We start from the raw sequence: 27,315 nt of genomic DNA on the forward strand, positions 1-27,315 counted from the left end.
TGAATTCTGCAGATGCACGGGAAGTGAGACTGCGAGTGGTAATGGGCACAGGTGAGGAGGTGAACTTCCTAAAGGGGCGGTCACGGCTTGAAAGGAAGGGAAAAGATGGTGACTCAGGTCACAGGCAAGTGGAAGTTTTTCTCAGGGTGAACTTCTTATTTATTTATTTATTTATTTACTTATTTATTTTTTTAGTCAGAATTACACAGAGAGAGGAGAGACAGAAGAGAGACAGAGAGAGGTCTTCCATCTGATAGTTCACTTCCCAATTGGCTGCAACAGCCGGAGCTGTGCTGATCCAAAGCCAGGAGCCAGGAGCTTCTTCCAGGTCTCCCATGCAGGTGCAAGGGCCCAAGGACTTGGGCCATCTTCCACTGCTTTCCCAGGCCACATTAGAGAGCTGGATTGGAAGTAGAGCAGCCAGGTCTCGAACCGGCACCCATATGGGACGCCGGTGCTTCAGGCCAGGGCGTCAACACGGCATGCCACAGCGCCGGCAAGGGTGAACTTCTTATTTGGATCTTGGAAAAAAGGGGGAAAATGCAAGATGCTTGGAGGAAAAGTTCTATCCAGTGGGGCTGTTCTGGGCCTTTCCTTACATCCGGCCTTTGGTGCAGCTGATAAACCATGCAGTGTGCATATGTGTGTGTGTGTGTGTTCTCTCTAGATACCAAGCAGTGACGTGAAGCCACCAATGCCTTTGAAGTCCTTGTTGGGATGGGGATTTGCAAGGTGGGATCTTGAAGGGGGGGGGGGGTGGTTCTCCACCCTCCCTGAGACTTGGCTAAGATTTTTGGGGAATGGGATTTATCATTGCAAGTAGTGCAAAACTAGATTGGTAGCCACACCCACCATGCCTTAGAGTTGCCCCCCACTCACAGCCTTTCAAAGCACAGGCCTTTCTCCCTGTGTGATTCTCTGCTTCCAGTCCTGTGTTCCGTGTACTGCTGCTCTACCCTCTTCTTCATTTGCGATTCTTCAGGGGCTGTCCTGTGTGGGCTTTGTCTGACCTGCTGATTGCTGTCCCAGAAGCAAATGCAATCTTACTTTGTGGAAAATGCTTTCTCATTAAAACGCTCAAAGTCAATGTCTGCCTTGGGACTGGCCTTCCCAGGGTGGAGCAGAACTCTCAAAGAGCCTGGGGGCCAGGGCAGGGGTGGGGGCACAGTGGCGGGGATGGTAGTGTACCCATTTACAGATGGAGGAACTGAGGCACAGACATCAGGGCAGAGGTTTAGAGCTGTTTTAAGGCAGGCAGATTCATGTTCGCTGATTCATTACTATGAATGTGGAGCCTTCTTGGGTGGCATGGACCAGTCAGGCACCCGAAGGGCATCTGTGTGAAGCCACGCGTGGGGACCTATGCGGCTGCACTCAGGCGTCAGCTGTGAGTCAGCCACACACTGACAGCAGGGAGCACCGGGGGCCAGGAACCGTGGCAAACCGTACCCAGCTTCCTCGGGCCCCCTGTTCTTGCGCCAGTCGCCAAAGCAGAGCTTTCCGAAAGCAGTTGTGCAAGAGGTGGCACGATTGCTCCCGGGGAGAGACCGCCGGGAGCTCTCGAGCACGCCCTCGCCCCCGGAGAAGGCAGGCTCAGACTGCGCGCTGCAGTACTCCACTGACGGTCACGCAGCTCTGCTCAGCCCTCCAAGCCGCTGTCTGCAGGCGTAGGCATTCCTCAGAGCCAACCGGGCGTGCTCGTGACGGCTCCCCAAAGGCAAAGACCTCGAACTCCCAGCCGTGCACCCGTTCGGAAACGTGTGTGAGCCAGGCTGGCTTAAAGAAGTGGGATTGCATTCGCTAGACCGACGTGCAGGACCCCCAGAAAGTAGAGAGGGTAGGACTGAAGTGAGGAGAAGGGAGGGGAAAGGAAGTGTTCTCAACTCTGTTTTCTTTTCTTCTTCCTAGCAAGAACCAGTTGAGTCATCTTTGGGGCTTAGTAATGGAGTAAGTGATCTTTCTTCTGAGTATGCGGTCCTGACTTCAGCTATAAAACATGAAGTGGATAGTACGGTGAACATCATAGGTAAACTGTTTTGCCATCTCATCTTTCATACGCACGAGCGTCCCTCTGGGGTCTGGAGTTGAGTTGTTGGGAGGAGGAGGAGGTCTTGGAGCCAACTTAGAGGGCAAGGTCCAGCTGCTGGGTTTCAAGGCTGAAAGATAAAGGCCTTAGAGGCTCAGACCACGGCTCAGAAAAGAAGGCCGGGGGTGACTCCCTAGGAGTTGTTTTTTCTCCCAGCGGCTGGCGGCTAGCCATCTCCCATCTTTTCTACTGGGTCCCATGGGCGAAAGTGGGACTTACTGAACTTGAGAACCAAGGAGAGGGAAAGCTGACCCACGAGTCCCCTTGACAGCTGCTCCCGTAACCAACCTGCCCCAGAGAAACTGAGGCCCAGAGACCTGGCACCCGAGGGCACACCCCGATTTTTGAAGAGCTTCCATGTAGCAGCCTCAGTAAGATGAGCAGGAAGTGGATTGGAGGGCAAGGCCCACCCCACTGGTATCTTCATGGAAGGACACAGATAGTACAGATAAACCAAGACAACCCCACCTGCAAAGGACATGATGCCGAGGGAGAGCACGGGGATGAGGGAGAGAGCTGGGGGCTGCTTTGAGACTGTGAGGCCTTGGGGGCGACTGGGAGGGAACACACTTGGAGGAATAGCGAGGACAGGTGCCCAAGCCAGGGGAGCTGGGGGAAGCATCAAGACAGGCAGGGGAGGGAGGGGGGCACTGAATGAGGTTGGGTTTTAGTCCCGAATGGCTGGAGGGTTTGTCTTAAAGGCATTTTCTATCAGGAAGTGTAACATGTTTTACATGCACTATAAGAGTAAACACTACCCTCAGAAGGGTTTTAGGCAAGGGGGTGACAAGCTGTTGAATCGTTCTCAAGGGGGCCCCACTGAGGTGCAGTGGTGAATGGAGGCAGGACCTGGGGCTAACTCTGGTTTGGCGGGGCAGCTTCTTTGCCCTCAGGTACCTTTTGATCCCTGAAACTGCTCTAACTTTATAAACAATCAGGGCTTCTGATGTTAATAAGAACCAGAGAGCTCAGAGCTGTGGCAGCAAGCCCATGTCTGGAGCCTTCATGTAGGAATTCTCAGTCGAACACCAACCAGAGATGTCCATGTCAGATGTCCATGTCCCCTCATTTTCCCTGGCTTTGGAGTTCTGAAAGTAGAACCCCGTCTGCAGGGACTGCCTGGGCAGGGAGGTCTTAGAGGGCATGCAGCATGAAGGCGGAATAAAGCAAGCCTGCAGAGTCCCAAGGCCGGTAAGGTCTGGCCTCCCCAGCAGCGCTGACAGCCAGGGGGTACGTTTGCCTGTGGGCATTTTGTCCCACAGGCCCTGCACAGGAGGTCTTTTGCCCAGCCCACCCCTCTTCTAGCCCCTAGCTGCCTCTTCTGAAGCCCCCAGGTGCTTCCCCTCTCTGCTGGCCTGCGTTTGTCTCACCTTGAAAGGTGGAGGTGCCCACGGAGCCCTCTGGAAATAGGGAGGTGCTTGCCACACTCCACTTTTTCTTGGGACTCAGCTGATTCTGAGCAAAGTGGTTGGTTTTTAGAGTCCCCCTTCACTTTGGAGATGAAATCAGCCTCAGATAAAATGCTGAACAAAAGCCAGAGTTGGACCTGTGTTTTCTTTAGCTTTTAAAAATGTTTTTATTTGCTTATTTTAATTGACAAGTAATAATTTTATATTTTTGTAGAGGACAGTGTGATATTTTGATCTATATAGACATTGATGAAAGATTTAATCAAGCTGATTATCTGGCACCAACTTATTTTTTGTGTGTGGCAAGAATGTTAAAAAAAATCCATTCTTGTAATGATTTTGAAATATACAATATGTTATATTACATTATTATTATGAACTGTGGTCATGATGCAATGCAATAGATCACTAAATATTACTTTAAAAATTTTAAACTGTTTTTATGTGTTAGAGAAGCAGAGAGAGAGAGAGAGAGCGCGCGTGCGCATTAGTTCTCAGCCACTCGTTTGCTCCTCCATGCCCGCAGTGGCCTTGGTGGGGCAGACTGAGCCAGGCAGGCAGGCCTAGGTGTGGCTGGGAGCCAGAATGCATCTCCGTCTCCCTCAGGAGCAGCAGGAACCCAGTGATGTGAGCCATCGCTGCCGCCTTCCAGGGTCTGGAGTAGCAGGAAGCTGGAGCCAGGAGCTGGAGCCGGGCACTCAGATGAGAGACAAGGGTGTCTCCGCTGCTAGGAAACGTAGGCTGCCCGATCACCGGCTCTTCTTCCTGTCTGAGACTTTGTCCCCTTCAAGTAACCTTTTCCCCTCCTCCTTAACGCCCCAGCCTCCTTTCTACTCTCTGTCCCTAGATTAACGTTATTAGCTTTCAGGCAGAGGTGGGGTCGCATAGTATTTGTCTCTCTGTGCCTCATTTATTTCACTAGGCATAATGTCCGCAGTTCCATCCTACTTATAGAGCGTGCCCGTTGTGGGCGAGTCTTCCCTTTGTGATCCTGTTTCAGGCTGGTTGTTCTCCGTCTGTCGGCACGAGAGATGCCAGCTGAGGTGGGTGTGAGTTAAATGAGTCCTTAATCTCTTCTGGGAAGAAGACAAAGGCCAGGTTTGGTGAGAGAATCCCTTTCTGGATTAAGTGATTCTCTTCCTGGTCTTAATAATGCACTAATCATGAAAGGCAGAGAAGTGTGTTTGGATCTCTCTCTCTATTTCGTTTGTGACCCTTCACACAAATCCCTAATTATATATGAACAGGATCCATAGTGTGTTTAAGAAGAAGTGAGACCGTTGCTCATGTCAGCACGGCCTCAGACTTTAAACCCTTCCCAGAGCTCTGGCCCACACCTGCCCCCTAGGCTATTGATTAACTGTCTTGGTCTTTCTGATTTGTGGACAGAGATGAGAAGTAGTGGGACCCTGATTCCGAGGCTGCCGCGGCCTGTGAGAGACTTGCTCCGTCTCTGTATCTGGCGCATGGGCTTTATTCAAAGACGTCACCATTTCTTACTCTCCGTTCATCTGTTTCTAAACCCAGTGCTTCCTTGCAGCTTTGTCTTTAGGCCCCCAAGAGCTTCAAGGTGTTTTGATCCTACTTTTATGAGCATATGTTTCTGAGATGACAGTTGGGGGCTGAAATGAGTGCCTACTATCATAGTATCTTTTGTGGTGTCTGGAGGCTCTTTAGCTTAGGAAAGGGATTGAGAAGCAGTCCTTGAAGCCAGTGCAGCCCAGCCAGTAGTATATTTTTATTCTGCACAGAGCTGGCACGGATCACCATGGTTTAAAGTCTGAGGCCATGCAAAACACAAAGTGGACTGTTGCTCTGACAAAGGAACCCTTGCAGGATGGCTACCAGGTTTTGCTCTTGTTCTTACCACAACACAGAGCAGACACAGACACACACACACACACACACAGAGGGCTGTGTCCTGGCCTTGCCACCTTCTCCATAACAGTCCAGTGGAGCCAGCTGTTGAAACCACATGTGGGACGTGGCTATCTGAAGGCTTAGCAACTGTGGACACCAAAAACAAGTGTGGTGTTTCCATATTGGTGCACATCTCCTGGGGTTCTGTCATTCCTGTGTGGCTAGGCATACAGGTTTAGCATCCAACACCCACCTGTGCTTTCCCTTTAAGGGAAGAGAGGAAGAACAAAACCCTCGTTTTTATTTCTACTCGTATTTGGCATTGAAGTTTCTGTTGTGTGTGCGGTGACTTCTGTTTTTAGGGAGCGGAGGAAGCCAGCAACATGTTGAATTGTTCTGACAATACCCTGCTGGCCCCTCGCCCAGCTTAGCCGTGCTTTTGCTGAGCTGTACTGAAACAATCTCCAGGCAGTGTAAAAAGTCTGCAGGTGTGGACATTCTGTCTGACTTGCCCAGGCAGTGCTTTATAACCCCATTGTTGTCCTTGATAAAAGGTAGCCCCACCCTTCAATAAGGCAAAGATCACCGGGAAACAAGGGTGACCATTCATTACCCTGAAGAAAATAAAGCGAGCTGCGGAAGCCAGGCATACAGCAATTAGGAAGCCATGGGCTTCGGGTTGTGTCTTCCTTTGGGCCTTGCAAAGTGCATTTTTAGAGAACGTTGGGTTTTTGTTGGTAATTACCTCCAGTTTTGACTGGCTTTATCTATCTAAAGTGAAGCTTCAGTAGCCAAGCCTAGAACCCCACGTACCAACAGTGGGGAGTAGGAGGCCAGAGCTGCAACTCAGAGGGAAGCCTGGGAGCTGCTACGAGGGCCTCCTGGCTGTGACCCCAGCACTCCTGTCGTTTGAGGATACTGGGCTGAAGGACAGTGTCGTCATCTTCTGCCGTGTCCATCAGTCCCTGCTAAACTCCAGCCACAAGACACAAACGCCCCCTCTGAAGGGTCTGTCTTGCCTGTTTGCAGTGGGGTATCTGCTGTGCCGCTGGGGTTCTGGGAGAACTGAGCTGCTCCCCCTCAGGGGCAGAACAGAGACAAGGCACCCAGTTTTGTCAGGATCCCTGGAAAACTCAGCAGTAGGAAACTCCACGTGGAATGTACACCAGGACTCCACACGCACCAGACACAGTTCTGACCGGAGACATTAGCTTCATTAGCAAAGGGACCTCGGCCACCCTGGCCACAGAGGTGAGACTACACAGGCCTGCTCCTCAGTCACCAGGAGCCAGCCGGGAGCCCTGGGCAGAGGATTTGCCTGTGGTTGTTTTCAACCTTTAGAAAGTTTTGTTTACTCAAGAAACCTGTCCTGGTTTTAGGAGGCTATATAGATTTCTCCTTCCTCCTCTGTTAGCCGTCCCATCCCCCACTTAAAGTTAACCATTAAATGCTGCTGTCTCCCCCATCATACTCCTCACGTCCGTCCCCGTCTGTTGCTGTCATGGTGCCTGCGTCCCTTCTGCCCTCGCCCATTCATTCTCCATGCAGAGTGACATTTTTTTTTTTTTTTTTTTTTTTTTAGAATGCCAGCATCCCTGTGTCACCATTGCCCCCTGGACAAAAACCCAAGTCCCCTCCCGCTCTGTCCCTGGGGTCTGGCATGCCCAGGTCACTGCCTGCTGTCCAGTGCTTTCCTCCCCATTTTTGTATGTGAATTATTCTGAACCGAGGCCCTGTCATCACAGCCCAGTAAGAAAGGGGAGTTTGGTGGTTCCCTGGGACGCGTAGGCTGACAACCTCGCGGTCTTACGCAGATTTCTGTTCCCAGGTCCTCGACTCTGGAGGCGTTGGTTAACTCTCTGCAGAGTTTTTACCGGGAAACATGCTGTGTTCCCCTTTGTAGAGTAGCATGGGATGCTGTTTGTGGCTGGGGTGAGGATCTCCACCACACCAGCCACACCTGCACCTGTGTCAACTCTGTCCCTGTAGTCGGGGAGTTGGGCCCATGGCAGACTTGGGCTCTGGACCTGGTTCTGAAGTTTTCCATTTGTTTACCACATGATCTTGGGCAAAGTCCCTCTGGGACTGTTTATACGTAAATTATTTACATTTATGAAATTATACATAAAATGGACACAATACGGATCCAGAGTTGTGGTGAAGATCCAGTGAAATATACCGCTCCATCTCTCGGTGGTGCGATGGTGAGGTGATGGTGTTACCACAGTCATGGAAAACCGCATCTCAGCACAAGGAGCCCCACTTGGGGCTGCTTCTTGGGGCCTGGCGTTACTCAGCCCTTCAGAGGGGGCCGAGACGTTTGCCTCCACAGTACCATGCCGATGGCCCGATTTTATACTCTGCTAGCCTGGGTGACCTTGGCAGTTGACCTGCCCTCTGAGTTCCGGCTTTCTTCAACCATAAACTGGCAGAACTCAGCCACCTCCAGCAGCCTTTCCGTTTCTAACAGTCTCAGCCGTGAAGCTCTTTCCCAGGCGGAGCCCTCCAGGAGGTCAACAGTTGGCAATTAAGTAAGAACAGACTTTGACGCAACCAAAGCGGTTCATCATTAACCAGCCGTGGATAATCTTGTAGTTCTCAGCCACCAGTCACAGGAAAGCCTGCATTCCCCGAGCGACTCTTCTCGGGATGTGTTGACTTCCTAAGCCGGAGGAGCTTGGTAGATTGGTAGCACTTAGGACCATTTGAGAATTTCCTTAGCACCCAATAGCGAACTGCTGAAAAGAAATTTCACTGTTGTTTATATAAGCCCAAAGACTCATTAAAGTGAGATTTGAAAGATTTTTTTTCTCAAAGGGGCTTAAAAAGCTCAGGTTTAACTTCATTAACTTTGTTAAGGACATCGAATTGCAAAGAGTTGAAATTTGGGGTCGTAAAGTTGACCTTGCTTTTTTTTTTTTTTTTTTTAAGACTTATTTTATTATTTACTTAGAAGGCAGAGTTAACAGAGAAGGAGAGAAACAGGGACAGAGATCTTTCATCTGCTGGTTCACTCCACACATTACCACAACATTTGGGACTGGGCTGGGCCAGGCCAAAACCAGGATCTTGGAACTTCATCTGTGTGTCCCACATGGGTGCAGGGGCCCAAGCACTTGAGCCATCTTCCACTGCTTTCCCAGGCACATTGGCAGGGAGCTGGAATGGAAGTGGAGCAGCCAGAACTCAAACCAGTCTCATATGGGATGCCGGCATCACAGGCTGTAACATAACCACTGCGCCACAACGCTATCCCTGTAAAGCCACTTAAGGGCTGTGTGACCTTGAATTGTAGTTCCATTTGTGCTGTTTTGTCACAACAAAGATGGGGATCCTATAGAACTGGCAGGTTTGGGGAGAGACAGAGATGAGTGCTTAGACACTCGATGGCACCAGACTAGAGCCACTTCTGAGCTCACTTGCTATAGCAGACAAGTTTGTTATTCGTGTGGCCTTTCAGAAGTCGGTGTGGCTGGCTGGCTGTCACAACAGGAAACCCAGCTGGGCAGGGGAACCAGTCATGCAGGGGAGAGAAAGAGCACGAGTGAGAGTGAGGCAGGGGAGACCTGCATGTTTATGCTTGTGTCTGAATACCTCAGATGTAGGAGTCTCCCTGTTCTCTCTGGGGTTTGATTCAAGAGTTATGTATTGGAGAGACAGAGAGCTTTCATCCACTGGTTCACTCGCCAAATGCCGGCAGCTGAGCCAAACCAAAGCCAGGAGCCAGGGTTCAATCCAGGTCTCCCAGGGACCCACATACTTGACCCAAGTACTTCAGCAGGAAGTTGGGACAAGGAGTGGAGCCGGGACTGAAACCCAGCACTTTGTCTGGTTAGGGGATGCGGCTGTCCCAAGCGGCATCTTAATCACTGTGCCAGAAGCCAGCCCCGAGCACTGAAAAGTTTCAAAAGTGTGCTCAGTGATGTCCGGGTGAAGTGGCCGTCCCCACTGAGGTACAGAGCAACATTTGGGCTTAGAGATGATGTCATCATTAACTGGGTGTCCAGATGATAGTCCAGAAAACAAAAACCTATTTTCCTGCCCTAGTCACCAGCATTCAGGACACTCTTAAAATGGGAGTGGAAATGCTTATCTACTGTCCTTTGTCTTCAGTCCCATATATGAAATGAAATACAATCAAATTTAGCTATAAGTTAATGTGTGCATTTGGACAGATGCCTTGGTTGTGGGACCACCACCACATTGAGAACAGGACATTCTCTTTACCCCACAACATTTCCTCCCCCACCCCTAGCCTAGCAACGACACCTGCTGTGTCTTCAGTACTTTGCCTAGATTCAAATAAGTCCACTTGCCAGAAGTCATGGAATTTTCTAGAAAACACTGCTAGTCATGAGCTCTTGCAGGACCCTGGCTGCCGTCTCTTCTTTCCTCTCCCTAACTCAGCAGAAGATCTTTTGAGCTGTTCTCTGGTGCAAGTTGGGAGCCTGTGCCATGATAGGATACAGAAAGTCCTAACACATGGGGCGTCCAAGTTATGCCACCACTTGTGACACCGGCATCCTACATTGTAGCGCTGCTTCAGGTCCTGGCTGCTCAGCTCCCAGTCCAGCTTCTGCAGCAGCAGATGTCCCAAGTGCTTGGGCCCCTGCCACCCTGTTAGAAACCCACATGAAATTTCAGGCTCCTGGGTTCAACCTGGACCAGCCCAGGCTATTGCAGCTGTTTGGGGAGTGAACCAGTGGATAGAAGACTCTCCCTCTCTGTCTCTCTCTGCCTCTCACAAAAATAACTAAATATTTACCCTCCACCAAAAAAAAAAAAAAGAAGAAGAAGAAGAAGAAGAAGAAGAAGAAGGAAAGAAAGTCCTAATGCAGGCTGTCAGCTCTCATGGGCTGGAATTGGCTTAAGGAGATCTGACCTCAACAAATAAAAGTTAATTAAAGGCATGGAGCAGTGACCAGCAACACCAGAAAAGCCCACGGCTGTCTTATGGTAGTTGCGGCTGAGCAAAAGGGACAGGGAGTGAGAGATGCTCAGAGGAAAGACAGGTGCGTGTGTGCCACAGGAGACAGGAAGGCGCCCGAAACAGGGCCCTGCTCAACACTGCCTGTTGCTCAGCCACCCCCACCTGTGTGCCGCTGCCTGCCGGGGCTGTGATGCCTCGAACTGGGAAAAGGACCTGGGAAAAGGACGCCGCAGCCTCCACTTCCGCCACGTGCCGTCTCCCTCCCCCTCCCCCTCCCCTTCCCTCTGCTTTTTGCTTTAACTTTCTTTTGTTTAACTTTTCTTTCTGTTTACATTAACCTTTTTTTTTTGTTTGTTTTTTTGACAGAGTTAGACAGTGAGAGAGAGACAGAGAGAAAGGTCTTCCTTCTGTTGGTTCACCCCCTAAATGGCCGCTACGGCCGGCGCGCTGTGCTGATCCAAAGCCAGGAGTCAGGTGCTTCTCCTGGTCTCCCATGCAGGTGCAGGGCCCAAGCACTTGGGCCATCCTCCACTGCACTCCTGGGCCACAGCAGAGAGCTGGACTGGAAGAGGGGCAACCGGAACAGAATCCGGCACCCCAACCAGAACTAGAACCCTGGGTGCTGGCGCCGCAGGTGGAGGATTAGCCAAGTGAGCCGCAGCGCCAGCCTACATTAACCTTATTCTTGGCATTATTGTATGCCGGCCCCTAGCTACCTAGACTCCCTTCCCCCCAATCCTTGTCGGTGTTGATCCTTATCTGCTTCTGGTGGTGGACCATGGCAGGTGCTCTGTACCCGTTTGTTAGCTGAACCCAGAGTTGGGCATTGTGAGGAAAAGCAGTGGGAGAAGTTCTGGTGGGAACAGAAGGCCAGAACTAGGAAGAGGCTCAAGCTGCTACCATTGTCACCCTGCTGGCTCGAAGGAGGACAAGAGTTTTGGGGCATCGGAAGTGGGAGTGGCTGTGATTTAAATCTGTGTAGACAACCTTCCTTGCTTTGTGTGGAGCGCACTGCTTGGGGCCCCTCCTGCACACACACACACCATGTGGTTTCCATCCTGCACCTCCACCAGCTTCTTAGGACTTGGGATGGGGCAGGACATGATCCTGTCCTCCTGGCACTTTGTTTCCCTTGGGAGAATGGACAAGAGAAACCTGAGCGGGTCAGTGTCGGTGTTCAGTCCAGGTCTCATGAGCTGCATAACTGACAGCCTCACACTGCCACAGCACTGTCCAAAGGGAGAAAGAAGACTGGGGGAGTCTGCCTGCCATGTTTAGCCTGCCTTCTTCTCCTGGAACTACATCCCCAGCAGGCGCATACACACAGCATCTGAGGCCACTTCCATCCTGTGTGCTTGGCTCCAGGGAATCTCTCCTCTCTTTATGAAAGAACCTGCCAACTCCCACTGCCTCCCAACACTTACCCTGAGTGCAAATCAGATAATGTTCACGTCATTCCCCCAAAGAAGCAATTTATACAAGAACTTAACAACCATTTATAAACAATATTTCAGCAAAAATAAAAATACTTTTGAGTGACTTTTTTTAAGATTTATTTATTTATTTGAAAGGCAGAATGATGAGAGAGAGAGAGAGAGAGAGAGAGAGAGAGAGAGAGATCTCCCATTCACTGGTTCACTCCCCAGATGGCCACAATGACTAGAACTGGACCAGGATGAAGACAGGAGCCTGAAACTCCATCTTAGTCTCCCACATGGGTGCAGGGGCCCAAGGACCCGGGCCATCAGCCACTGCTTTTCTAGGCTCGATAGCAGGAGCTGGATCGGAAGCAGAGTAGCCAGAATTCAAACTGGTGCTTCTGATACGAGCTACAGGCATTGCAAACCACAATGCTCACCTCACTTCGAGTGATTAAAACTTGACCCGTCAGAGCCTGTACTGTGATGTAATCCCAAATGGGCACCGGTTCGAGTCCCGGCTACTCCATGTTTGATCCAGCTTCCTGCTAATGTGCCTGGGAAAGCAGCAAAGGATGACCCAAGTGCTTAGTCCCTGCACCTACATGGAAGACCCAGATGAAGCTCCTGGCTCCTGGCTTCAACTTGGCCTAACCCTGGCCATTGGAGCCATTTGGGTAATGAACCAGCAGATGGAAGCTCTCTTGTCTCTCTGTAATTCTGCCTTTCAAGTAATAGATAAATCTAATAAATACATACATATATACATACATACATACCTTGACTTGACCACGAGGTTAACCTGAACATTTTGCAGATAGGTGAGAAAAAGACAGGAATCTAGGGACTGGTGGTGTGGTGTGTAGTGTGGGTTAAGCCGCCACCTGCAGTGCTGGCATCCCATGTGGGTGCCAATTCAAGTCCCACTGCTCCAGCTTCCTGCTAATGAACCTGGGAAAGCAGTGGGAGATGGCCCAGGGCCTTGGGCCCCTGCCCTCATGTGGGAGACCTGGAAGAAGTCCCTGGCTTCTGCTTGGCCCAGTCCCAGCCATTGAGGCCGTTTGGGGAGTAAACCTGCAGATGGAGGATCTCTCTCTTTCCTTCCCTACCTCCCTCCCTCTCTATCTGTGCCTTTCAGATGGATAAATCATCTTTTTTTAAATGACGGGAATATAGAGCATTGCCTATAATGCATTTGTGTGAATTTTGGACAAGTCACTCTACTTCTGTGTTTCATCTGTAACAGGATAATGAAACTGTCCTCGGCCCTCTCTTGAAGGGGTTAAAATGTTGTAAGAACTCACACAGGTATGAGTAAAGCATTGATTGTGGTGGCTTTGAGGACCTCAGGGAAACCTTGTTATTGTCATTATCTCCCCTTTATTCAGTGGAGCCAGTTCTCAGGGGATTTCATCCAGTCACCTGCCAGCAGCACTGTAAAGTCTGGGCGTTTAGCATAGGCATGAGGACACCTGTTCCCACATTGGAATACTGAGGTTCTGTCCCCAGCTCCGGCTCCTGACTCCAGCTTCCTGCTAATGCAGACCCTGGGAGGCAGCAGGAAGAGCTCCAGTACTTGGGTTCCGCCATTCATGTGGGAGGCCTGGATTGCATTCCCTGCTTCTGGCTCTAACCCTTGCCTAGCTTTGCCCTTGGCAGGCATTTGGGGAGTGAACCAGCGAATGGGAGAGTCTCTCTCTCTCTCTCTCTCTCTCTCTCTCTCTCTCTCTCTGATGAATGTTTTTAAATGTGTAAATGAAAACAGGGCATTATGTACTGAAATTAAAACTATAGTGAACGTTACTTTCCTATCAGAATGGCTAAGATAAAAAACAGAGACAACGCCGTGCTGGTAGGGATGGGAAGTGACAGACACCCAGGGAAACAACTGTCAACTTCCTATAAAACTAAACACGCAGCTGCCGCTTGACTCAGCAGTTGCACTCTTGGGCATTCGTCCCAGAGAAACAGGAACTTGTGTAGCTCCAAAGCCGAACATGAAACCTTCGTAGCCGCCTCATTTAGAGTAGCCAAAGCCTGGTGTCAGCCTAGCTGCCCTTCAGCGGTGAACAGCTGAACATCCCCCCTGGAATACTACCCAGCAGCAAGAAAAGGAAGCACCCGCTGCTAGGAGTCCCAGCAGATGGTGACCCCCAGGAGATTATAGTGAGTGAGAGAAGCCGATCCCAAAGGGTGACCGCGAGTCCATTTATGTAGCATCCCGGAAGTGACAGAAATGGGGGAAACAGATGATTGGTTGCTGGGGTTATGGGGCGGATGGAGAGACCCTGAAAGAAGGCAGCAGTGCTTATAGAAGAGTAAATCAAGTGAGAACCTGGCGGTGGAACTGTTGGGCATATTGAGTGGTATGGGTACGTGAAAACTTCACCGTGATAAAACTTCATAGGACTAAGTTCACACACACACAGACGCACACGTGCACACACACACACACCCAGGGATACAAATAAAACCAAGGCAGCCTGAGCAAACTGGGTGGACTGCTCTCGGTGTCAGTATGCTTGCTGGGACAGTGTACTTCAGTTCTGGAGATGTTTCCATTGGGGGAAACTGAGCAAAGGCACACAGGATCTCACACAGGGTATTCTTTCTTATAACTGTGTGTTTACAATTCTCTCAAGACAAAAATAAATTTAATGTAAAAAAAAAAAATTGAGGCAGTTGCACGGCCAAGGGTGATGAGATGTCAGTGGTTTGGGAAGTAAATGCTACTGCCTTTTGTTAGGACTGGGGAGCTGGCTCTATGGCTTTGCTCTGATTTGAGGTCAGTTGGTTGTGTTGCCTGCAGAGCCAGAAGCTGGCTGGGCATATGAGGAGTGCCCCCCATCTAGAAGTGACACAATGGCGTGGATTTTTGTGACTCTTTTTACTTACTAGTGTCTCTGGACCACAGAACCAGAAAATAAGCACAGTGTCTCCCTTCAGAGCACAGAACAGAAACAACTCAGGTTCAAAGCACTGTCAGGCCCGTCTGGGCTCAGGCTGGATGTGGCCTCTGGTTTTGCAGCTTTGGCTGTGACTGGGTTGCATTTGGGACTCCGTTGAGCGGCATCGGATGGGTATTTCCCCTGTGTTCACCATCGGCCGGGCCCGCTGGACAGACCTGGGGAGTCAGGATATGGGTGGGCTGCTTCTCTGGAGAGCTGAGCCTTGTTACTGAGTATGGGCGGGGACATGCGGTGACCAGGAACGTGACTCCCGTGGCGAGCCTCCTGTGCTGCGGGACACCTTCCCTCGGGTGCTGGCACTGGGAACTCAGGAGACGGCGGTGTGTGATGGCCTTCTTTTCTTTGAAGTTGTAGGACAGTCCCATCTGGACAGCAGCATCGAGGATCAGGAGATTGTCACCAATCCTCCAGACATTTGCCAAGTTGTGGAGGTGACCACCGAGAGCGACGAGCAGCCGGTCAGCATGAGCGAGCTCTACCCTCTGCAGATTTCCCCCGTGTCTTCCTACGCAGGTAAGGGGGCAAGAAGAACACTTCGGGACTCCGCTAAACAAACACAGGGCAGGGTAGCCCGTTAGGCCATGGCCACCGGCTTAGCACACACTGGAGAATCTCCCTTGTGTCCCGCCTGACCAGCGTCTTGCTGGGCACGTTTGTTCTCTGTGAGGTTGACGTGCTCATAGCACTTCTTTACGTGATCAGCGTATCGCTTCCATGCATGACCGACAGACAGGAAGGTGTCTCTGGGAAGTGGGCCAGCAGAGCCCAGTTGATTGGCACCGGTGATCAGAAATGTGGCGCAGTGTTCCGAGGCAATCTCAGGCTCAGGACCTCAGGGCTCAGCCCTCCCAGCTCCCTCGTTCTTGGAAGTGAAGGGACTTGTTCAGCATCATACAGCCAGTCAGCGCTTGGGCCAGGACTCAAACCCAGCCTCCAGCCCCCAGGTCCATTCCACTTCACCAAGACCACTCTCCACTTTGACATAGTTTCTGCTGCTTTTTTTGTCTGTTACAGCTTCCGAGTGGGTCAGGCTGCCGAGCCCACTGCTAACTCCCCAGGGAGTTACTGTAGCGATGGCGCAGGCAGAATGACAGAATTAGAAATAGGCCCAGGTTGCCCTTCCATCCTCGCAGAGCTAAGTGAGGGCTCCTCCTTTCCCACCACTATGACATCATCTTGAACTCATGTTCCTCATGATCTGCATTTCACTTTTGGGGACTCAACCATAATTAGGAAATATAAATTCCGAGTCAGGGCTTGCAAATATTGAAAATAAAACGCAGAGGGCCTCTCGTGTGAACTTAGCGCTGGCTCCAGTTAGTGGCTCAGGGACTCTGGCCAGTGTTCTTTTCACGCTGCCAGGTAGGGTGTCCTCCAGCTGGGTGCCACCCCCTGGGTACCAAGTCAGCTCCAGAATCAGGCTTAGATACAACCCAGCGTTTTTGAATTATCAGCCACTACCTTAACCTCCTATTCCCTCAATACTGAATTTATTTTTTTTTAATGTTAATTATGGTAAAAGTACATGTAACGTGGGATTTGCTATTTTTAAGTGTACAGTTCAGTGGTATTACCTGCACCCTGTTGTGCTCCCATACTTACCATCCATCTCTGAATTTTTTTTTTTATTTTGTTTTACAAAACCAAACTCTGTCCTCATTAAAAATTTCCTCCCTCTTCCTCCCCAGCCCATGGCAACCACCACCCTACTTCTATGAATTTTTTTTTTTAGATTTTATTTATTTATTTGAGAGGTAGAGACAATGAAAGGGAGAGACAGAGAGAAAGGTCTTCCTTCCGTTGGTTCACTCCCCAAATGGCTGCTACGGCTGGCACTGTGCCAATCCAAAGCCAGGAGCCAGGTGCTTCTTCCCGGTCTCCGATGCAGGTGCAGGGCACAAGCACTTGGGCCATCCTCCACTGCCTTCCCAGGCCACAGCAGAGAGCTGGACTGGAAGAGGAGCAGCTGAGACTCGAATCAGCGCCCATATGGGATGGCGGCGCCACAAGCGGAGGATTAACCTGCTCCGTGGCACCGGCCCTCCTATGAATTTTTGACCACTTTAGCTAGTTCATGTGGATGGAATCACGTGTTTTATTCTGTTGTGACTGACTTGTTTCACTTAGGACAAGTCCTAACCTTCTTTTATTCTCAAAACATGAAGGGGAATGTGAGAACAAATCTGCAGGAAGCTTTGAATCGGGACAGGATAGGTTTGTCATCAGTAATGCATTCATCAGGCATGCTATGAACACTTACATGTGACAGTCTCCGATCTTTGCCAGTTCCTAATAACTATAACTGTTACTTGCTGCGAATTCACTGTGCCCGGGAACTATGCCAGATGCTCGGGTTGATTAACTAGTTCGATGATGATGAGAACGATTCTTCCAGCCTGTGCATCCTCACCAGCACAGTGGCTCCAAGGCCGGTGTGGGTGAAGCAGTGTGGCCAGGGACAGAAGCTGGTAGCACAGACGGAGCCCAGTTCTTAACCCCATCCCCGCAACTGCGGTGCTGCCGCCCTGGGCGCCTGCCTGCGTCTCCGCCACTCAGAACACAGCCTGGAGGCTCAGCTGCTTTTTGCCAAGGATCCCCAAAGGAGGCAGAGCAGAATGTTGATGCCTTAGTACTACCGTGGCTAGAACTGAAGCGTGAACACGAAGCCACTTTGCTTACACTGTATTTATATAGTGATGGCTACAACTTCGTGACTTTCCTCTATACCCTGCTGTTGCTGGCAGTATAACACTGCATGCAGTTTTGTGGGGTTTTTTTTAGGGGGCTGGTGCTTCAGCATAGACTTTCATGTTTCTCTGTTGAGTAAGACATTTCTGAAGTCTTCCTGGGGATTTCGGAAAGACCCCTCCTGGCTGTTCTGCCAGCCACGGCATTTTCGACAGAACAGCTGATCCGGGCAGAGAGAAAGGAAAATCTCACTACCCTTTCCAGGACATTTGCATAGATTGGAAAAGAAGAATTTCAGTGCCAGGATGGCAGGCAGAGGGAGGTTTTGTCGGAGCTTGGCTTTGCAACATGGTCTTTGGGTCTATCCATTGTTTTCACTGCCCAAATTTTGCAGGCCACAGTGTCCCCTCACAACTGCTTTTCTAGAGGGTACAGATGTGTGTCTGTTACTGGTCTTCTAGTCAGCAGCTGTATCACCTTCTGCTAGGGATGTCGTGGTCACCCTTCTTGCTCTATGTTCTCCAACAGGATAGGCTCATGCCTGATTGTTGTGACTGTGTCCCGTTGTTCAGGCAACCTGCTCTATTGGGGGGGAGGCTGTTTGTTATGTCCTTTTTTCAGATAGAAACAAGACATTTCCCATCCCTGGTTCACTCCCCAAATGGCCCACACCATCCAGGACTGGCCAAGGTCAAAGCCAGGAGCCAAGAATGCAATCCAGGTCCAGGTCTCCCATGGGGATGGCGGGAGCCCAGTTACTTGATCCATCACTGCTGCCTGCCAGGTTCTGCTTTGGCAGGAAGCTGGAGTCAGGAGCTGGAGCCGGGAATCAAACCCAGGCACTGCACTGTAGAACAGAGGCATCTTAACTGGCCTCTTAACAAGGCCTGCCCCTGTTTTTGTTTTTAAATTTCTCTCTCTCTCTCTCTCACCCCTACACGCACACACACAGAAAGTCCTGTCTGCTGTTTCTCTTCCAAACGCCTCATCTGCTGCGACTGGATTGGGAACAAAGCCAGAAGCCGGGAACTCAGAATCTGAATTTCCCATGTGGATGGCAAGAACCCAATTACTTGAGCCACCACCACTGCTGCCTCCCAGGGTCTGCATTAGTAGGCAGCCGGAGCCAGAATCTAGAGCCAGGTTATCCTAGGTACTCTGAAGAGGGATGTAAACTAATACCCACCCACCCCTCACCACCACCTCCATTTGCTCTTTCTAATCATTGAAGTATAACCCAGGAGCAGTTCAAAACCTCATTCAGTTTCACACTTCTGTCTTCTCCTCTATGGACAGTTCCTTTGAGTGGACGTACGTGCATTGCATGTTGTAAGAAATTCTGGTTTGATTTCTAACACTTGCATCCTGGGGAGGGGTGTCTCCAAGCCCAGCCTCGGGAAGCTCCAGAGAATGGCCATCTTACTTATTTTAAAGGGCCCCTTGCCTGATCCGTGGTACCAGGGTTTTACAGATTGTTGATGGTTTGGTAAAACAAAGCCACAGTAATGTTTTGGGAGAGGAAAGATGAGGGGGTGGAAAACACTTCCAAAGGAGGCATAATACAAAGGGTGAACTGATTGCAGCAGAGAGAAGGGAGGGATTGCCTGGTGACCAGAAACTCATAGTAAAGACTTTGGGTCCTCAAACCATCAATGGAAAGAAATCCTTGTCAGTCTGAATGCATACAGTGCGTTGAACAAGAGCGTTCCAGAAGAGTACCAAAAGGCTTGCAGATAAAGCCTGTTGCCTCCCTTCCCATGAGGCTCCTGCAATGGTTTGCCAGTGTGTGTTCTCAGGGAGGCATTAAAAGCTGGGCTGAAGTGGGGGCGTGAACCTAAGACTACACCTGCAGGTCCAGAAGAAGCTCTCAGGCCATCTCCCCCAGATGGCCCCCTTCCCTCTGGTCCTCACTGACTCAGGAGAACACGGCCCAGGAAGGCCACGGGTGCTGCTCGCACACCTGTGATTGCTCTGTAAACACCAGCAGCTTACTCAGACCATGCAAGTGAAGCAACTCCAAATATTTTTATGCCCCTGTCTTCAAAGGAAGCAAGGAAGCAAATCCAGATGACTCAGAAGTGAAAACGAAGTAGTGGCCATGTTGGTATTCCGCAGTGGCGTTGATGTGGAAGCAGCCGCCGCAGCGAACTCATTTGTCATCATGGGAATGGCGATGGTGACGGAAAAGCAAGAGAGCAGAGGAAGTGGGGTGTGAGGACACCCAGCACAGCACTTGGGGCCAGCAAGCCAGGGGTGGCTGTGAGAAAACTGTTACATGGAGAGGAGGGTCTTGGAGCTCCCACAGGGGCTTCAGGCTCTCCTGCTCCTAGGCTGAAGGTACTCAAGGCCATTGTTCTTTTTTTTTTTTTTTTTTAAAGATGTATTTATTTATTTGAAACTCAGGGTTACACAGAGATAGGAGAGGCAGAAGCAGGGCGGGGGGGGGGGGGTATTCCTCCACTGGTTCACTCCCCAATTGGCCTCAATGGCTGGAGCTGCACCTATCCGAAGCCAGGAGCCAGGAGCTTCTTCTGGGTCTCCCACATGGGTGCAGGGGCCCAAGGACTTGGGCCTTCTTCTACTGCTTTCCCAGGCCATAGCAGGGAGCTGGGCAGGAAGTAGAGCAGCCGGGTCTCAAACCGGCGCCCATATGGGATGCTGACACTTCAGACCAGGGCGTTAACCCACTGTGCCACAGCACCAGCCCCATGACCATTGTTCCTAAATAATAAAAACTAGAAATCTCAGTTTACCAGTGCAGAGAGTTTTTGTAACTGCTTCAGGCGCAGTTGAGCATAATGTAAAAATGATGCTCACACTGGGTGCTTAGCCTAGTGGTTAAGAGAACTGGGTCCCACATTGGAGTGCCTGGGTTTGATACCTGGCTCTGCCTGCTGACCTCACCTTCCCACCTAATGCAGACCCTGACTGGCAGCAGCGAGAGCTCAAGTAATTTGCTTTCCTTTTTTAAAAAGATGTACTTATTTATTTATTTATTTATTTATTTTGAAAGAGTTACAGAGAGAGTGGAAGAGACAGATCTTCCAGCCCCTGGTTCACTCCCCAGATGGTCGCAACGGCCAACACTGGCAAGGCCAAAGCCAGGAGCCAGGAGCCTCATGTGGGTCTACTGCATGCGTGGCAGGGGCCCATATACTTGGTCCATTCTCTGCTGCTTTCCCAGGCCATTAGGAGGGAGCCAGATTGGAAGTGGAGCAGCCAGGACACTATGGGGATGTCATCTCAGGCAGTGTTTTTTGCCCCAGGTTCAAGTAGTTTGATCTCTGCCACCCACTTGCTAGACTTGGATTGAGTTCCTGGATTTGGCCCCAGCCCAGTCCCGGCTGTCATGGATATTTGGGGAGTCAACCAGCAGGTGGAAATTCTCTCTCTCCCTCTCTCAAAGGAAATGATGCTCTTCAACTGCCATGTGTGTCAGCTGAAAACATAATTTCAAAACATGTATCCTTGTTTTTAAAAGATTTATTTTATTTATTTGAAAGAGTAACACAGAGAGAGATAGAGATCTTCCATCTGCTGGCTTGTTCCCCAAATGGCCACAAGAGCTAGGGCTGGGCCAGGCCAAAGCCGGAAACCAGGATTTCCCATATGTGTGGCAGGGGCCCAAGCACTTGGGCTGTCTTCCACTGTCTTCCCCAGGCGCATTAGCAAGGAGCTGAATCAGAAGCGGAGAAGCCAGGACTGGAACCAGCACTTGATTAGGAGATGCCAGTGTGGCAAGTGGCAGCTTGACCTGCTGTCTCCTCTACAGCTGTTTCCCTGAAGTTGAAAACAAGATTCTTAAAAAGGAATTAGCAGGGGCTAGCGCTGTGATGCAGTGGGTAAAGCCGTTGCCTGCAGTACCAGCATCCCATATGGATCCTGGTTCGAGTCCCGGCTGCTCCACTTCCGATCCAGCTCTCTACCATGGCCTGGGAAAGCAGTGGAAGATAGTCCAAGTGCTTGGGCCCCTGCACCTGCAAGGGGGACCCAGAAGAAGCTCCTGGCTCTTGGCTTCGGATCGGCCCAGCTCCAGCCATTGTGGCCACTTGGGGAGTGAACCAGCAGATGGAAGACCTCTCTTTCTCTGCCTCTGCCTCTCTTTAACTCTGCCTTTCAAATAATAAATAAGTAAATCTTTAAAAAAAAAGAATTAACATTCTTAACACATTCATGATCTGTGCAAGGTGCTCCTGAGGAGTCTCACCCTGGCACTGACTTTCAACCTCATCAGCCGTTGTGGCTCGGGCCACTTGGAATTCCAGCACCGTGGTGTTAACCTCACGTCTTCCCACATCTCCAATCCCCAAATGTGTCCGGTGGCGCTTGCTTGCTTTTACTTTCAGGGAAAAGCAACGGAAGAGAAGCCTTGGCTTCAGAACACAACGAAATCTAAGCATGAAAACAGAAAGGGGATCTTGGCGTTTCGTCAGAGGCAGGCGCAGCGGCTGGGCTGGGTGGGTGCACAGGCCTTGAACTTGGAGCGAAGTCCTGTCTTCTCTCCTCGGTGCTGACTCAGTCAGTAACTGGCAAGTTTCTCAACAGCTCTGTTCCTCATTCTTCGGCTTGGGAGTGCCAGTTCCGATCCCTGTCTCCGAGGGCTCAGAGAGGCCAGGAGCCTTCCTCTTCTGTTGTTCTCCATTTGTTTCTGTGTAGAAACATCTTGTGCCTGGCCTTGTCTGTCTGTCTGCGTAGCCGTGGACATCCTGGGAGGCCATAGCCTACCCAGGCGTCAGCTGCTCCCACTCAGAGGCACTCTGGGGAAACACGCTCCGTCCAAGGACAGTGGAGATGTGACCTCCAGCTGCTCCCGGCCACCCTCAGCAGTCACCCGGCTCTGCCTGACCTCACTGAGATCAGTGACCAAGAAACACACCGAAAGGCTCTATGGGGGGACTGGTGAAGTCCACGCTCTTTTTGTTCTTTAATTCATTTATTTGACAGACGGGAAAAAAAGCTCTCCTACTTGCAGGTCTACTCCCCAAATGCCTGCAACAGCTGGGGCTAGGCCAGGCCTAAGCCAGGAGCCCAGAACTCCATCCCAGCCCCCCACCACCATGGGTGGCCGGGACCCAACTGCTCGAGCCATCACCTGCTGCCTCCCACAACGTGCATTAGCAGGAAGCTGAAATTGGGAGAGGAGCTGGGACCCAGGCTCCCTTATACAGGGTGTGGGTATCCCAGGCAGCACCTTAACTGCTGTGCCCAGCCCCCACCTGAGTCCACATACTTGCTGTCTATTTAAGGAATGAACTGCAGTACTGTTTTGTGTGGTTGGTTTTTTGTTTGTTCTCATTTGAAAGTCAGAATTCCAGAGACACAGAGATCTTCCATGTGCTAGTTTACTCCCCAATTGGCTGCAGTGGCCAGGGCTGGGCCAAGCTAAAGCCAGGAACCAGGAGCCAGGAGCTTCCTCCAGGTCTCCCACATAAGTGGCAGGAGCCCAAGCACTTGGATCATCTTCTGGTGCTTTCCCAGGCCATCAGCAGGGAGCTGAATCAAAAGTGGAGCAGCCGGGACTTGAACTGGTGCCCATATGGAATGGTAGCTTTACCCACTATGCCACAGCACCAGCTCCCCGTTTGTTCTTTAGGGTATAGGGAGCAAATGCCTGAATGGCGCAAGGGGCTCTACCTGGTCTGGAGTCATCTTGTCCCCATTGTGCCACCAGGGAGATGTGAGCCTGGAGGTCTCACCCTCAGCAGGAACAGGATGGCAGGAGGCAGAAGGTTCCAGAGCCGGTGAGCTCCTCTGCACAGGGCAGGGATCCCGGTGCAGGATGAGCAGGCCCTGGCTCGTGGCCCAGAGCACTCCACCAGTGTTCGTGCTTAGCTTCCCTGTGGGCCTCGTCTGCCTCACGAATCACCCAGACCAAGCGATCCTTAAGGATCGGTGTCTTTGGGAAGCTCTCCGTTCTGTGATATCACTTCTTGGTGGCTTTGAACACCGGCACACAGCACGCTGTCATTTTTGAAATCTTAGCTGAAAATCGTTCTACTTTAAACCTTTACTTCTAAACGCAGGAGCTAGATGACCACGGCTCACTGGCTCTGGCCCTGTTGGTTCGGGCTGCCGTCCAGCACTGAGCAGCCCTGATCTACTGAGTGCGCCCTTTGTGCTGCGCCGCTGCCCCCACCGTGAAGCCGCTCCCCGGGGTCCCCCGCACCTACCCAGCACCAGCACGTGGTCCTCGTTGGAAGGCGGGAATGCCTCGGTTCCCGGATGAGAAAGCCACAGCTAGGAGGCTGAATCAGCATGGTAACGAAGGCGTTACCAGTGCTGCGTGGCAGTGTCGCACGTTCAGCGGCCGACGGAACACGTTGATTTTGGCAGTTTCTATGGGTCGCTGGCCAGGCATTGACCAAGGCTGCCATCTCTTCTGTAGCTTGACCAGGGAAGGGCCCTTTGCCAAGCACACGTGCTTCTTGGCTGAATTTAGTTCCTTGCAGGTTACTGAAGCGAGGGCCGCAGTTTCTTGCTGGCCGTTGGCTGGAAGCAGCCCTCCATTCTTGGCCATGTGAGGCTTCCCAGCGTGGCCTCGTGTCCCCCTGCAGCCAGCAGGGGAGTCCTCCCAGGACCACTGTGCTGCATGGTCATGGCCACACACAACCATCGCCTTGGCTTCTGTTGATCATAAGCAAGTCACGGGTCAGGAGGAAGGGCCCCCAAAGACAGTGAGCACCAGAGTTGAGGGTGTCGAGGGCCGGTGTAGAATCTGTCCACTCAGGGTAACCCAGGTCGAGTTGCCACTCGGGACACCCAGGAGAAGTCTGCAGCGGGGCGTGTGGTAGAGGGAGGTCTGAGCAGAATGGAGAGGAATTGGGAAACCACCTTGGAAGATGTTGTCTCTGGGTCGGGACTGAAGGGAACTGGAGGAGGGGCCCCGTGTGAGGGCCTCACAGATGGAGCTCTGGTGCGCCAAGGCCAGGTCCTGGGAGCTGGGGTCCCTGCAGAGCAGGCCTGCCCATCCGCTGCGAATCCCACTTTCTCCAAAGGTCAAGGTAGAGGACAGAGATTGCCGCCCAGGGCTGGGAGCTGTCAGAGGTCAGGGGAGACCGTGGGCTCAGCCACTTTGGAAACAGAAAGCGTCCATGCAGCTGGAGGGTGCGGGCGAGCGGCAGGAATGACGCTGCTGTGTTTGTCTCTGAACAGAAAGCGAAACCACGGACAGCGTGCCCAGCGACGAGGAGAGCGGCGAGGTGAGCCCGCGCCCCGCGCCCCCGACCCCCTGCTCTCACCGCTGGATTGCTTGGGTGTGGTAAAATAGACAGAACCGAAGTTCCCTAAGCGTAGGGAAGGGCGTGAGAGGAAAGGCAAAGGTGGTCATTGGGAAAAGGAGGCAGGAAATGGGGGTGCTCTACCACTGCCCGCATCCATCCTGCAGGGAAGTGGCGTGGGGGAGCTGAGCCGGCGCCACTGCCCGTGGACACGGGCTCTCTGCCCAGAGTCCGGTCGAGGGGGTCCAGGCTCCAGGTCCCTCCCGTAGGCGGGGCACCCACAGCGCCAGGAAAGGGCTGTGGTGGGGATGGAAGCGCCGGGTGGGGCTGTGCCTGGGTGAAGGAGTGACCGAGGGAGGCAGGGCGGAGAGCAGAAAGGGAAGCGAGGGAAAGGAGGACGGGAGCCGCGGAAGCTGATGGCTGTTGAGGCGGCGTTCTCACTGTGCTGAGCACCATCAAGTACAGGAGTCTGGACGGTAGGAGTCCGCGATCGCTTTCCGGAATGCGGCGGCCCTCGGGGCCAGCTGCTAGCTGGACGCGCGGAGCCCTCCCTGAGCTGCCCCCACGCGCGGGAAGCAGTGGAGGAAGGTTCCTGGCTGGGGCTGAGTGTGCCACTTCCCTTGCCCTGGAAATGCAGACTGACTCACAGATCCGCAGAGGCTGCGGTGAGAAACCGAGGCAGCCTGACACACCACGCGTGGGAGAGGATCTCCAGGGAGTTCATGGGCCGTGTACGTCATGAGAAAACTGTGCATGCATTTCCAAAGCTTGGTGCCAAAATGAACTGGCCTCTTAATTCCATTGTCTTCCACAAACTTCTGGAAGTAGCCATGTACTTCCAGGAGGTGGCAAATGGGAACTGGCCAAAGAGGGAAGAGAACCCATTGCTTGGGGGACGGATCGCTGGGCATAGATGTCAGTGGGGGGGACTTCGGAGTTGCTAAGCCTTTGTTGCTGCCACAGCCCTGCAGATATTCCGTGAGAACACACGGCCGTGAGAGCAGAGGGAGGCTTGTGGAAAGCCACGCGCCGGGCCGAAAGGAAAGCGCAGGTCCTAACCCTTTTCTTCGGCAGGCGCGGCCACACTGGCGGAAGAGGAACATCGAAGGCAAACAGTACCTCAGCAACATGGGGACGCGGAGCACCTACCTGCTGCCCAGCATGGCGACCTTTGTCACCTCCAACAAGCCAGACCTGCAGGTCACCATCAAGGAGGAGAGCTGTCCCGTGCCGTACAACAGCTCCTGGCCCACCTTCCCAGACCTGCCCCTGCCCGCCGCCGTGACGCCCACGCCAGGCAGCAGCCGGGAGACCAGGGCCAGCGTCATTAAGAAGACGTCGGATGTCACCCAGGCCCGCGTCAAGAGCTGTTAAGCCTTTGACTTGCCCTGGTGGTTGTTGGGAGTTCTTGGCTTTGTTTTGTTGTTTGTTTGTATTTTATTTTCCTCTCTGACACCTGTCTTAGACAAATCTAAGGAAAAAGCCTTGACAATAGAACATTGATTGCTGTGTCCAACTCCAGTACTGGAGCTTCTTTTTAACTCAGGACTCCAGCCCCTTGGTAGACGTGTGTCTCTAGAGCCTGCTGGATCCCCCAGGGCTACTCCCTCGAGTTCAAGGACCAACACCCACACGGGCAGTGGAGGTGCTGCATTGCCTGCGGTCAAGGCCAGCATGGTGGAGTGGATGCCTCAGCACGGACGGATGAGAAAATGTGAACTAGCTGGAATTTTTTATTCTTGTGAATATGTACATAGGGCAGTACTAGCGACATTGCAGTCTGCTTCCGCACCTTATCTTAAAGCACTTAACGATAGGCCTTCTTGTGATCTTGCTCTATTTCACGGCACACCCAGCATCCCTGCCGCCCTCCCCCACCCCATCCCACCGGTTCCTTTGCTCCTTTTCCTCCCCAAAAAGGCTGTGTTGGGCAACCCAGAGGAGGAGGAGAAAACGACCCTCCCCACAGATGTCCCATCTTAAGACTGCTTTAAAACAAAACAACGAAAACGATCTTTCTAATCTGCTATGCTTGAATGCCACGCGGTACAAAGGAAAACTATCATGGAAATATTATGCAAATTCCCAGATTTGAAGACGAAAATACTCTAATTCTAACCAGAGCAAGCTTTTTTATTTTTTATACAGGGGAATATTTTATTCAAGGTAAAATTCTAAATAAAAATATAATTGTTTTTTATCTTTTCTACAGCAAATTTATAATTTTAAGATTCCTTTTCTTGTTTATCAGCAGTTGTTATTACATCCTTGTGGCACATTTTTTTTTAATTTTGTAAAGGTGAAAAAAGCTTTTATGAGCTCATGTAGCAATCAAATTATCCTGTGGATTGATAATAAATGAATATGATATATAGTTAAATTTTTAATGAACATCGCTCCTGACTTTGTCTGTCTTCGTTCTAGAGCACAGGCATGGGGTGGGGCCAGAGCGTTGTAACTTCCTGGAGGCCAACACTCTACCCGGCCGAGGGTTCCTTCTGTGAGGCTGCAGGGGACATCTCTGTTCGCCGTGCAGCCCGCACCAGCCCCGTGCTAAACGTTTTGTGTGTGTTTCCTGTCTGGCCATCACAGATGTCCATTCATCTCCATTTCATGTGGAGGAAAGGGAGACTTCCGGTGAAAGGCTTTTGCTCAGGTCTCATGGCAGTAGAGTCAAGGGTCCGAGCTGAGCCCACGTCTGGTGTGCCTCTGAGGGAACTGAGGCTTTCCACTCCACT

At 51.5% G+C, this 27,315-nt stretch overlaps 1 protein-coding gene across 3 annotated transcripts in view; it reads left to right on the forward strand.

The window, feature by feature from the left end:
- Positions 1-26,968, forward strand: part of IRF2 (interferon regulatory factor 2) — a 96,433-nt gene extending 69,465 nt beyond the window's left edge. For all 3 annotated transcript variants that reach the window (XM_062213431.1, XM_062213433.1, XM_062213432.1), the window contains 4 exons: positions 1,909-2,026; positions 15,021-15,185; positions 24,513-24,559; positions 25,652-26,968. In XM_062213431.1, the coding sequence (XP_062069415.1) occupies positions 1,909-2,026; positions 15,021-15,185; positions 24,513-24,559; positions 25,652-25,951 (630 nt within the window). In that variant the 3' untranslated portion in view covers positions 25,952-26,968. The remainder of the gene's footprint in view (positions 1-1,908; positions 2,027-15,020; positions 15,186-24,512; positions 24,560-25,651) is intronic.
- The last annotated feature ends 347 nt before the right edge of the window (positions 26,969-27,315 follow it).

The sequence above is a fragment of the Lepus europaeus genome, chromosome 16 (genome assembly GCF_033115175.1).
Source record: "Lepus europaeus isolate LE1 chromosome 16, mLepTim1.pri, whole genome shotgun sequence".
NCBI classification, from domain to species: Eukaryota; Metazoa; Chordata; class Mammalia; order Lagomorpha; family Leporidae; genus Lepus; species Lepus europaeus.